The sequence below is a fragment of the Equus przewalskii genome, chromosome 5 (genome assembly GCF_037783145.1).
Source record: "Equus przewalskii isolate Varuska chromosome 5, EquPr2, whole genome shotgun sequence".
Classification (NCBI taxonomy): Eukaryota; Metazoa; Chordata; class Mammalia; order Perissodactyla; family Equidae; genus Equus; species Equus przewalskii.
The window spans coordinates 29,907,818-29,920,445 of NC_091835.1; the positions used below are offsets into that span (position 1 = coordinate 29,907,818).

At 47.0% G+C, this 12,628-nt stretch overlaps 1 protein-coding gene across 1 annotated transcript in view; it reads left to right on the plus strand.

Moving 5' to 3' along the window:
• The window catches only part of CACNA2D4 (calcium voltage-gated channel auxiliary subunit alpha2delta 4), a 105,415-nt gene that overhangs the window by 25,782 nt on the left and 67,005 nt on the right, over window positions 1–12,628 (plus strand). Inside the window, exons 14-18 of the mRNA XM_070620353.1 lie at window positions 1,125–1,202; window positions 1,970–2,050; window positions 2,619–2,693; window positions 5,763–5,849; window positions 6,379–6,450. Of these exons, the coding sequence (XP_070476454.1) occupies window positions 1,125–1,202; window positions 1,970–2,050; window positions 2,619–2,693; window positions 5,763–5,849; window positions 6,379–6,450 (393 nt within the window). The remainder of the gene's footprint in view (window positions 1–1,124; window positions 1,203–1,969; window positions 2,051–2,618; window positions 2,694–5,762; window positions 5,850–6,378; window positions 6,451–12,628) is intronic.

Consider the following 12,628-nt stretch of genomic DNA (forward strand, 5'->3'; position numbering starts at 1 on the left):
TTTGGCCAGCACTCTCCTGGTCCAAGTGGCTAGTGGAACTCTAGTCAACTGAAACTACTCACTTTCAGAAAACCTTACTTCTGAACTCTAAATTGAAAAGTCAGATGAGGAAGGGGAAAGAGACTTGATGGTTAATGTCTAATGCATAGAAACAATATTGTCCTATAATTATGTTATATGATAAATATCACTACAAAGGCAATTATATTACAGTATATTAATGTAGAAAAGCAACATGTCGTACACCGTAAATTTATACAATGTTAAACGTCAAATGCACTCAATTTAAACAAATGTTCTCCACTCTCCGTAAAGCCTGCTGTGGGCTTCCGTGGCTCAGCGGCCCCCTTTAGCGGGTCCTGATGAAGGTTGGCCTTCTCACACACACCTGCACACAGTGCTCCTCAGGGCCTCCCTTCTGATAAAGCGGGGTGCGCGTGGGAAGCCCCCTCCAAGGGCGCTGAAGGAGCTGGCACAGTGAGATGCAGCAGTCCTGGAGGAGGGCCATCTCGGAGGCCAGGAGTGATCCGGCTCTGGCGTTCCGAGTGGTGGGTCTGTGCCCTGTGTGTGTTAGGGGTGACCCCCAGGCCAGCGACAAGTGCACCAAGGCCTGCCCTTGCACTGTGGTTCCTCACACATGTGCTGTGTTTGCGGGTGGCTCTGTGTCAATGTCCCTTTCCCTCTTAAGTGGCCTGGGCTGCATTTTGTGCCAACCTTGGGTCCGCAGCAGAGATTTCTGGAAAAGCTCTTGCTGTGCTAAACCTCTTTGTTTCTGGGCATGCAGGGATGGGCCTGTTCCGTGAGTTCGCGCTCATCCTTGGTGTGGCCAAGACCAGAGGGCTCAGTGAGCATGCTTGGGAGCTGGGTGCCGGGCTCTGGGGTGCCGAGACTCTCCCCAGCTTGGGACTTTCCTTGCTAAGTGACATCAGCCTGTCCCCCTCTCCAGCCCACCTCTCTCCTCCAGCATTTCTGCCAGCAATCCTTTTGCAGAGAAGGGAAACCTTGTTTGGGGTTTCTTCCTCCCATTGGGTGATGACACTGAGTCGTAGTTGGCATCAGCGACTGTGGGTCCTCTGCACTGTGGCCTCTGAGCCCTCCGTCCTTTGCTCTTTCTTTCCTGACAGCTTCTCACCTCGCAGGCACAGAACGTGATGCTCCTCACCACCGTGGCCATGCCAGTCTTCAGCAAGAAGAACGAAACGGTGAGAGGCCACTCCCTGAGAAGCTGCAGCAGGGATCAGAACTTGGGGCCACCGGCCGGCATCTTTAGACCAGTGCTTCTTGACTTGGCTGGGCGTCAGATCCACCTTGGGAAGGCTGTAAATGCAGATTCCAGGCGCTATGCCTGAGGAGCCACATCAGAACCTCTTGGTCGGGAGGGGTTGGGGTGAGGGGTGGGGTGGGGGTCGGTACTTCCCAAAGCTCCCCCAGTGATTCTGCTCACCAGCCTGGGGGCGTCCCGCTGCTCTGCGCTTGGGGCCACTGCTTCAGGGATACAGGGCTCGAGGGGCTGCCTCCCAGCCTTCCTGCAACACCACACTTCACCCACCAGGGCGGGCAGTCTCTAACTTGTTCGTAAAGTCCTCTGGCGAGCTTTGCATCCTCATCTGGTCAGGAAAGGTTTCCCGACAGGCCTGTGTGTTTCAGGGCGCCCGCAGAGAAGAGTCCCTCGGATTCTGATACGTCAGCCTCTGCTATGAAAATTAATATTTCATTCAACTTTGTATTTCATTTAAATATTACAACTTAAATATTAATACTGGACATTAATCTTCCCAGTAGCTGCGATTACTCCCAGGGCATCTTCTGGGAGGTTCTAGATTTTTTCCCAGGGAGCTCAGCCTAAAATCTAACTGCAGAGGAAGGACCACATGAGGCCCCTCCTGGGCTCTGAGAAGGCAGAGGGTCCAGTCGGGCCCTGTGCACGGGGAAGCCAGGTCTCCCCCGACCCTGGTGTTTCTCCTTCCAGCGATCCCATGGCATTCTCCTGGGTGTGGTGGGCTCTGATGTGGCCCTGAGAGAGCTGATGAAGCTGGCGCCACGGTACAAGGTGAGCCTGGGTCAGGAGCCTGAGCAGGGTTCACAGGCAGCCAAGGAGCCACCCCACCAGGCTCAGGAGCCCCTCTGCAGGCAGTGCAGCTAAGCCCCGTGCAGGCCAGGGCCCCGCCATCCCACCCCTGGAGAAGTGCAGGCACCGAGCATGGGAACAGTGGCTTGGACTCCTGGGACCCTTTGTCACCACCAGCACTGCGTTGCTTTGTGGCCTTTAGCAAGTTCTTTCCCTTCCTGGTGCCTCAGTTTCTCAATCTGCTCTGCCATGCCGTGCAGTCCTGTTTTGGGAGTAAGTGAGATGATCCCATCAAAGCACCTGGAGTGTGTGGTGGGAAAGAGGCCAGGTGGTGATTGGTATTGTTATGGTTGCCGTAAAGGCAGAATTTGGAAAGGAATTCCAAATTAGTAGCTGGAAGCACGGCACTTGCTCAGTTATATTGCTATGTGAAAAACTCACTGCTGTGAGCTGCCATCTTTAACCATCCTGTGGTCCCCAACCCCTTCCCAAGTCCAGTTCTCCAATACACGCAACAAGTCTAATGCCCCCCAACCCCTGTCTTTGGCAGCTCGGAGTGCATGGATATGCCTTTTTGAATACTAACAATGGCTACATCCTCTCACATCCTGACCTCCGACCCCTGGTAGGTAAAGATCTTATTTGCCTTGGAATCCTAAGTATACGGGATTTGGGGGTAATTCATAAAACAGTTAAATTTGGCTCCATTTAAGAACCCAATGGGTAATATGAGAAAAAAATTAAGGCGTAGTCCCTGGTTTGAAATTGCTTATAATCTAGCGGGAGAGACAAGGCAAAAATACATGGACAAATTGATGAACCGTCTGGAGAGGATGCAGTGAAGTAAGCAGTTTTCTCTGTAGGACATAGCCGTACGCTCCTGTCACTGCCTCTGTTGCTCTACACTCCCTCTTGGAGTCTGACAGTGGTATCAACTCCAGGGGCCCACCCCAGGGGGTGTGAACACTGTCGAGTTAATAAAAATGTCAGGGGAGGAATCTCATGGCGGGAGGCAGCAGAGCTGAGGCTCCTCACAGTTTGTCTTAGGATGTGTTCCCAAGCGCTCATCCCTCCTTCCTAGCTCCCTCCGTCCTGATACAGGGGCTGAGGACATTTCCAAATGCATTTAACTATACAACCAATGGCCAAGAGACAGTTGCATCATTTTTATCTAAAAATTCTGCCTCCCGGGCTAAGGGCTCCCTGCTGCCTCTGGTCATGGCATTGGCCACTGTTCATGGCGATAATGGCCACACCTCTCAGTGTGATTGTTGGGGGCAGTGGAGAAAGGGAAGTTAAAGTCCTAGAGGAATTTAGCCCTTTTCCCTCTGCCAGACTCACGCTGAATGGAAGATGGCACCTGAGGACAGTGGCTAGCAGAGCACCTTTCCGAGAACCTATTCAGGGGCTCGTCTGTCCCAGATGCCACTTGGAGAGATCAGTCTAAGCCACATTCCATTCCATTTAGTTTAGACAGATACTGAGTGTCCACAAGGCAACTGACTGAGCTATTTAGGGCAAAATATAGGGGTTCTGAGAAGAGAGAGATCAGAGCACACTGGAAACCACTCTGTCTTCCCAATTCAGACTCTGCTGGGCAAGTATCTGCTCCTATAATGGGTCATTGACCTATACCAGTGGGTTCTGTTGGGGGCAGCCCCAGTGCCAACAAAATTACTCACTAGAGAAATAATAAATATGTGATCCTGGCGCTGACTTGTACAAATACGGGGCACTGATCAGAAACCTATCTGTCTCCATCTATGTAATCTGGAAGAACACAAGGCTTCAACCAATCAATTCATATTGTGGACCTACCGTGTACCTACTCTTATAATGCTCTGAAGAATACTATAAACAGAAGTTATAGTTTAATTAAGGAAATAGACGACACACAAATAGACCTACACAAATGAAACAATTAGAGAATAATACCAGGCAGAACATTATTACATAACGAAAGATACAGTAAACCCAACATAACGAGATTCCTAAGGAAAGCACTATTAATTTATGATAGACATTACGGAAAACACTAGTAGAGTTAAAAAAACGAAAAATAATAGAGGATATGCCTAGTAATAAATTGAAAGAGGGTCAAGAGGCATAGTTTTGGCCTGAAATCTTTCTATGTCAGTGCTCAAGTAGGATAATTAACAAGTAGAATTTTGGTTTTAATTAGAGGAGCTAAAGATGATCTTTCAGGTATCATCAGGAATTAGGAAATGGTAATGAATGAAGAATGTCACACGTCACTCAAAAAAAACACATCTAGTGTAAAAGACAGCAGGTCAGTGCTGTTTGTCACGAGTATGGACATCAATAAGGCCAAGGATGGGAACGTCATCCAAGCGTGAGTGAGGAGAAAAAGAGAAGGATGAGAGGGGGACACTGTTGTGGCAGTTATACTACACATCTCGTGGCCAGGCAAGAATAAGGATACTTTCTTGGGGGGAAAAAACCTGGCAGAAGCAAGATACACAGTGATAGAGGACTTCAGCCATTCGAGCATCTGCAGGGGCCCCATTCTGCTAAAAAGTAGACCCTCTGATTAAATTCTTAACTTACCTGATGATAAAACTATCCTCTTTCCTCTTTTCATAAGCTTGCTAAACTTAACCTGGGAATGCCTAATAGTGGCTAACTTGATGATATCTGTCTTAGCATCAGAGAAAGAGACAGAAACAGAGAGAGAGTGAGAAGTCAGGACCAGAAAATAATAATAACATTCAAAGAGTGTTGACTAATGGCTCTGTGTCAAGCTGGAGGGAGGTCTTTATTAGGCACTGCAGAATCTGGCTGTCCTTGGCTCTACCTCATTCAGAAAGTCTATCAACAAGATGAAAACACAGAAGGCAGATGCCACAAAGTCTGGAAGGTATGGCTAATACAAGTGAGAAAATTAGTATTCAGAAGGTATTCTTCTAAAACAATGGGCTGAAACATATTGGGGATGCATGGAAAGCTCTGCAAAATACTTGATGCTCAAGTATAAGATTATGAAGACGTAATTTAACAGTGCATCACATGAGGAAGGCCAAGGGGATTCCATTGACTGAAAACTCCATTTGAGCTGCCGGGGCAGAGTAGCCGTCCAGGGAGTCCAGCAGAATCAGAGGCAGCAGTCAGAGCTCTATGATATTTTGGTGCATACAAGTCAAACCTTGCACCACACTAGTCAGACCCCATCTGAAATGCTGACTTTGTCCTGGGCACTCTGTTTTGGGAGTGACATTGGCAAAGGAAAGCATTTTCCAAGGGAGCCGAGGCATCTGCAAACTGGAAATGTCTAGCTTGAAGAAGCGAAGTCTTAGGAGTGACAAGCACCTTTGAAAATCTCAAGGGTTGTCAGGTGGAGGACGTTCTGTGTAGCTCCAGAAAGAACCAAGACCAACGGGTAAAGTCACAGGGAGACCGACTTCAGCTCGGTGTGAGGAGGCGCTTCCTGGAGGGGAGAGCTGTCCGTAGCTGTGACGAGCTGACTGCAAAGTAGAGGCTCCCCATCACGAGGACAACACTCAGACCCACAGAGCACCTGTCACAAGCGCTGGCAAGGGAAGCTCTGCCTCGGGCAGAAGCGTGGCCAGATAACCTTGATTTTATGGGTATACCTGAGAGGCTTTAGAGACGAGATGAAACTTGAGCAGGCCCTTGTGCTGACCTTGTGTTTCTCTTCCTGACCTGCCCGTTCCAGTACAGAGAGGGAAAGAAACTGAAGCCCAAGCCTAACTACAACAGCGTGGATCTCTCTGAAGTGGAGTGGGAGGACCGAGCGGAAATCGTGAGTCTGCTTTGGCTCGACAGCCAATGCACGGGTCAGCTGCGTGGCTGTAAGCTCTTAAATCACTCTATTCCTCTCAGACAGAGCCTTTCCAAGCCCAAGCCAGAAGCAACTTCTATAATGGGCAATTCTTTCAACAACTTTAAAAATACAACCATGTCTTCCTGAATCATAAGGATTACTGAGGCTGAATGAGGTCATGTCTATAAGCTACAGAGTTTGAGTTCTAGTGATGTTTTAGTCTGGCTTTTGGTGTTAGTAGCTCATCCTAGAGGAAATTGTCTCAGTAATATGACACTATGTGCCCTCATGCATCAGTCCATGTTGGAGGATTATCTTGTGAATGTTCAGAGTTACAAGCTAAAGGGAACCCAGATTAGGTCTATGGGTCCTCCCAGTATTCTGCTCAGAGAAAAAAGGGAAAACCAAAAGCATCCCTTGGCATCACCTCCAATCTGGTCAGTAAAGCCCAGTGCCCTCCACCCCAGTGCAAGCCAAGGAACTAACGCTGTTATCTTTCCTCTTGAAGCTGAGAGCAGCCATGATCAATGGGGAAACAGGCTCTCTCTCTTTGGACGTGAAGGTTCCGCTGGACAAAGGGGTAAGTTGCTGGAGAGAGTCAGGGTCTGGTCCCAGGAGGCAGCATCACAGTTAGTTGAGCTTTGGGGTGGTGACAAGGGACTTGGACTTACCTGATTAGAGCTTAAGACTTGAATGCTTGCTGCAGCGCAGAGAGCTGGATTGGAGGGCACATGCCAGTGCGCGTCAGCCCCAGGGAGGCATCTGGCCGATGAGCCACCACACACGTCAGTGCTTGCTCTTCGGAAGCTACTGAGCGGGGCAGCGGGTTAGCCCGAGTCACTTACAGCTCTTCTTTCTTCCTTAGGCTACCTGCTATCTGGCCCTTTTGTTGTTTATGATGGAAAGGGGAAAAGCAACAGTTGATTTTGCAAATTATTAGCAGCTCTTGTAAAACATGATATATCGGGAAAAGTGGAAAATAATTGCTATTCCCCGTAGCTGATTTTCATCTACTGTAACCACAGACAATCAAGAATCGATGCCCTCACTGATACAACTCGTCTTCACAGACAAGCACATAATGATGATATAAAAAATCATTTCATCTTCTCATTTAAAAGGTTCCAATGCATTCATACGGAATTTGCAATGTCCCTTGACATATTTACAAATGTCACCTCCTCCCTAAAAGCCACCCCCACCTCCTCCTCCTGTTGCCCATCTGCCTCAGCTAAAAGAACACGGGCATCTGTCTGCAACAATTAGACCCAAGTTCTTCCACAAACACAGACCTCCGTGGAAGCCAAACAAGAAAGCACGAGGAAGGAAAAGCAATTCATTGCATTCCTTTTAGACGCATGCGCTGATTTTCACTGGGACCAGTGTCTGCTTGCCCTTTATAAGCTCTGGGCTGAGAAGGGCCTCCTTTAGGCAGACTAGGCAATAGCAGTGATGCAAGGGCAGCAGCTCCTTCTCCTGATCCAAAAAAGGGGAGGTTTCTTCCACACACCTCTGCCTTTACCCTAACCAGACTCCTACTCACATGCACAAAGGAGCCTTCAGCTAGCCCGGCCCTGCCAGAGCATTTAAGGTAGGACTTGTTTTCACGCTATAGTGAAAAATTTAACCTGCACTTGGCACACAGCATCTTCAGGACGTTTGGGCGTGGCTGTACTTTATCAGATTCAGACAGCGGATGCAGCCGGTGTGGTTTGTCTTCCCATCTTTCCTCTCAGTGCCCAGCGTTCTCCTGCTGCCTTCACATGTCCCAAAGCTACCAAGGGAGAACCCTCACCAGATCCAAGCAGTCCAAACTTCTCCCAAAACCTCTGCCTATTCCTTCGAAATTTGTCATCGCTGCTAATAAGCCACGCAGGTTAAATTTACCATTTAGCAAAGGCTTCCTGGCACGTGGGTGCTTTAACAGAAAGAAGTAGGGTGACAGTGGTCATGATTGTGACCGTGATGGGTGTGTCATAACACACAGGTGTTCATGCCTTACTCCTGCTACTAGTAATAATAATAGTAATTGCAATAATAATGGCAGCTAACATTTATGAGAAACTAGACTAAGCTCTTTATAAGTATCCACTCAGTTAACACTTACAACCCTATGATGCAGGTACTAGCCTATCCCCATTTACAGATGAGGAAATTCAGAGGCAAAACTTGCCCAGGGTTGCCTAGATGATGAATTGCAAAGCCCACAAGTGTCTGATTCTACACCACACACTTTTAGCCATTATTGTATAAGGCCTTTCTGTAGGACTGGCCCTGAGTTCTTAACTCACTCACCAGCCTTAGAGATTCCCAGGAGTGTCTTCAGAACAGCATATCTATTCCATCTTTGAAAGTCCTTGCCTTCTCCTCTCCATCTTCCCCATTGTATCATACTCGGCCCTCTTTAATTGTTCATCTCTTTACTCTCACGCCCGGAAGCTACCGTGCCTGGACCGTGTGTAGGACGCTGTGGTGGGATAAAAGCCATACGGAGGGGTCCAGCCTCTCACGGCTCTGATCCACTGTGATGCTTCTCCCCCGATGTTGCTACATTTTGTTCACTACCACCCGCTCTGTCTCCCCTACGTGTCCTCCTTTTTCAACAGTCACATTCGGTCCCGTGGTTTTCTTGCCTGCCAGGCTATCCCAGTGGTGCCCTTCACCTGACAAGCTTGTTCCTCAGTAGAAACACTCTTCAGGTCTAGGCCAAGGGAGGCTTTTTTAAAGCATTGTGGGAATATCTGTTAGCATTCCAGCCATCCTCCTGGCAGCTGATAACCTGTTTTGTTGTTTTCTCCAGGGGATTTTACAGGCATCCTTATTTTCCACAGATCAATCCAGACCTTTCTCCATCTCCCCTAAAGTCCAGACAGGCAACAATGGTGGCATTACCAAGGACAGTAGGAGCAACCCCAGCATAATTTAGAGCAGGACTCACAAACTCAAAAACTTTTAGGGCCAGATAGGCCGTGTTCAGAAATGTGAGTGAGGGGAGCAGACAAGCCTTGGTACTGGGGTGCTGGGAGCTGTGGAGGACTGGAGGGCGCACGGGCTGTCTAAAGGAGCCATTTAGGAATCCTTATGTTTAAATGTGTGCAACTAATTCCAAAGGCAGTAACAACACACTCTGGGCTGACAGGTAGGATATCAAACTTGTAAGCAGTCCAGCTTTGGCCTGCACGCCTGGATGGCAGGCTGTTTGCCCCAAAATGTGGACCAGTAACAGGCATCATAATTTCTAACCCATCAGTACCATCCTGGTCAGATATCCTGGGACATGTTTAAAAGAACAAACCAGAAAATCAAAGTATCCTGGAGAATCTTCTCCAGGACCCTTTTTATCATTTTCGCATTGTTTGATGGTTTAGAACAAATAATTGGCAATGAACGAGGGAGAGCGGTAGACAGCGTGTTCTGTACTAGCCTTCGGGTGCTGACTTGGGTGCACAGGGTGTACACACACGCACACACCAGCAGCTGGCACGGCAGTTAGAGCAGCTTCCCCCGTATTCCTCCAGTGCCTTCTAATCCCTGTGCTCTGGGTTTGGGGAGGTGACATCACAGTGCTCTGTGGCACTCTCTCATTCTCTTCTCTTTCTCCCTCTTTCTCTCTCTCCCTCTTTCTCTCTCTCTCTCTCTCAGCCTCTCTCTCTCTCTCTCTCTCTCTCTCTCTCTCTCTCACACACACACACACACACATACACACACACTCCTTTTTTTTCTGGCAAAGGTAGGCGATCTATTAAAAGGGGAGATTGTTCCTACACCTCTTTACTCACCTTCCAAACCTCTCCAGCTCTCTTTCTCCTAACAGGGTTCAGGGACACCTTCTCTTTCTCTCCTTCTTTCTTCCTTTTGCTTCACCTTAAAGTTCTCAAAGTTCTGATTCCAGTCGTGAGGGAGTAGCTTGCATTAGACTAACCCTCCGGTAGATAACAATTATAAACCTTGACAAAATAGAAAAACAAACATTTAAAGCCATGCAAAATAGACTAAAAGCCGTCAGAAACAAGGATCGAAGGGGTTTCAACCCTTGAATCAAGAGAACTACACTGGGTGAGATACACGTTTACGTGGTTTGTTCCCTGAAGGGCACGCCCCAGTTCATTTGGAATGGAACAGCTAGAATTCAAGCAGAAAGCTGTAGTTACCATCTTGAGGCATCAGAGAACAGAATCTGGGCTCCCAGAGTGCCCAAAAATGAGGGGAGGGACTCTAGAAATGGATCTACAGGTGTGCCAGCCCCAACGTATGTATACAAAGTCCTCTCAAATTCTAGGCTTCCCTCCAAACTGCAAACACACAGGGAGACTCGAAGTACCCAGTAGAAAGCAACAATTGGAAAGATGAAATTCAGAACAAGGATTTCAGCTACTGCCTATGGTAGTGGGGACAATTGAAAGTCTAAGTCACACCAAGCTGGAGAGGCTTGGTAAACACCTCAGGAGTTCCTTTGAAACACAGAAGAGCTACACTTTAGGAGTAAAGACTATGACCAAGACCAAGGGATACACCCCAGACTTAAAGACAACATTGAAACAGACTCACCCTAACAAAAATGTAAATCTAAGCCTCCACAGACTCAAGGTGATCAGCCAATCTTTTACCTGCTGGTTAAGACAAAAATCATCACTCTTCAGAGGAAGGCAAAGTATCTACAACCCATTCTTCACAATAGCCAGTACAATAAAAATTATAAGACACACAAAGAAACAGGAAAATGTGATGCATGGTTAAGAGAAAAAACAGTCTTAGAAACTGACCCACCGATGACCCAGCTATTAGAATTAAAAGAAGGACTTTAAAGCAGATATGAGAAATATGCACAAGGAATTAAAGGAAAAGACGGTCACAGTGAGCGACTAGGAGAATCTCAGCAGAGAAGTGGTTAGGATTTGACCAAACAAGCAGAACCACTACAAGTGATATTAATATAGGGTTTTATTCTACGGGTTAGACCTTATGAAATTGTGGGCGCTGGTGAAGAAGTCTACAGAAGGCTGGCGTCTCGGCATCTAGTGGTGAGGTTGACGTCATCGTAGGGCAGCAGGGCCAGCAGCTGAGAAGGGAAGCTGGATGAGATGTGGGGAAAAGCAAGGATAACCTAGATCCCATGAGAAAAAACAGGAACCCACAAGGACAAACTAAAAGCCACATCTGTCTCTCACTACCTCCAAACACGATGATGTGGGTGACCTACAGAAGGAGCCAGTGCCCTTCACATGGAGCTGCCCACTCACTGGGCTCAGATCTCAGAGAAACCAAAGGAAGAGATCCAGTGGCAGCTGAGCGAGCTTTGATTCTGGCTGCTGCCCCATGCCAAGAAGGTAAGACAACAGATGAGAGCAAGCTGCAGCTGCAGATACACTTCAGTAAAGTGGCTGCTACTTCTCTTCTGCCTTATGACCTCATGCAAACTTCTCTTCTGGCCAACCCTAACATGGAACCATACAGGGAAATGAGTCCAGAAATGCAGTACTAGCTTAGTTAATTTGACCCAATATAAAACCACCATAAGAACCAAATGGAAATTCTAAAACTAAAGAGTACAACATCTGAAATGCAATTTTTACTGGGTAGGCTTAACAGCAGCTTGGAGAAAAAAGAGAGACAGTGAACTCGAAGATAGATGAATAGAAATTATCCAATCTGAAGAAGAGAAAGAAACTTTTGAAAAAAAATTATCCCTGTTACCTGTGGTCTAACATATGCCCTTGGAGTTCCAGAAGGAATGGAGCAGAAAGAATTTGAAAAATAGTGCCAAAAATGTCCTGAATATGGTGAAAACCATCAACCAACAGAGGTAGGAATCTCAGCAAACCGCAATCAGGATCAAAAGAAAACCATGCCTTGGCGCACCACGGTGCACCTGCCGAAAAAGCAAAGACAAGGGGAAAATCTTAAAGGAGCAAGAGGAAAACAATAATAGATGATGGCTGACTTCTCACCAAAAACAACAAAATAATATTTTTAAGATGCCAAAAGAAGAAAAACCTGTCAACCCAAATTTCTATATAGAGAGAAAATATCCTTCCAAAAAGAGGTGAAGTAAAGATGTTTTCTGATAAAATAGAAAAGCATTCATCACCGTCCAACCTGCACTACAAGAAATGCTGAAGGAAGTTCTTTAGGCTGAAGAACAATGACACAGATGGGGGCCGGCCCCGAGGCCGAGTGGTCAAATTCGCACGCTCCACTTCGGCGGCCTGGGGTTTCACCAGTTCGGATCCTGGGCGGGGACCTAGCACGCTCATCAGGCCATGCTGAGGCGGTGTCCCACATAGCAGCAGCTAGAATATACAACTATGTCCTGGGGGGCTTTGGGGAGAAGAAGAAGAAAAAAAAGGAGACTGGCAACAGATGTCAGCTCAGGTACCAATCTTTAAAAAAAAAAAAAAAAGACACAGATGAATACTCAGATCTGAGTTTCCATACACGGAGAAATGAACAGCACTAAAAATGGTAAATATGTGGGTTAATATAAGACTTCACTTATTCTTTTTAACTTCTCAAAAAGACGACTGACTAAAGTAAAAATTTTGACATTGTACTGTAAGGTTTATAATGTACGCAAGTGTAAGAGGTATGGCAACGACGGCACATGGTGGGTTTATCTCAAGAATGTAAGGCTATCTGACACTGAAAAAACTCAATCAATCAATCGAATTCACTACAGTAACAGAATAAAGGAGAAACACCACACGGTCATTTCAATGGATGCTGAAAGAACGTTTGACAAAATGTCACTGAGAACAGAA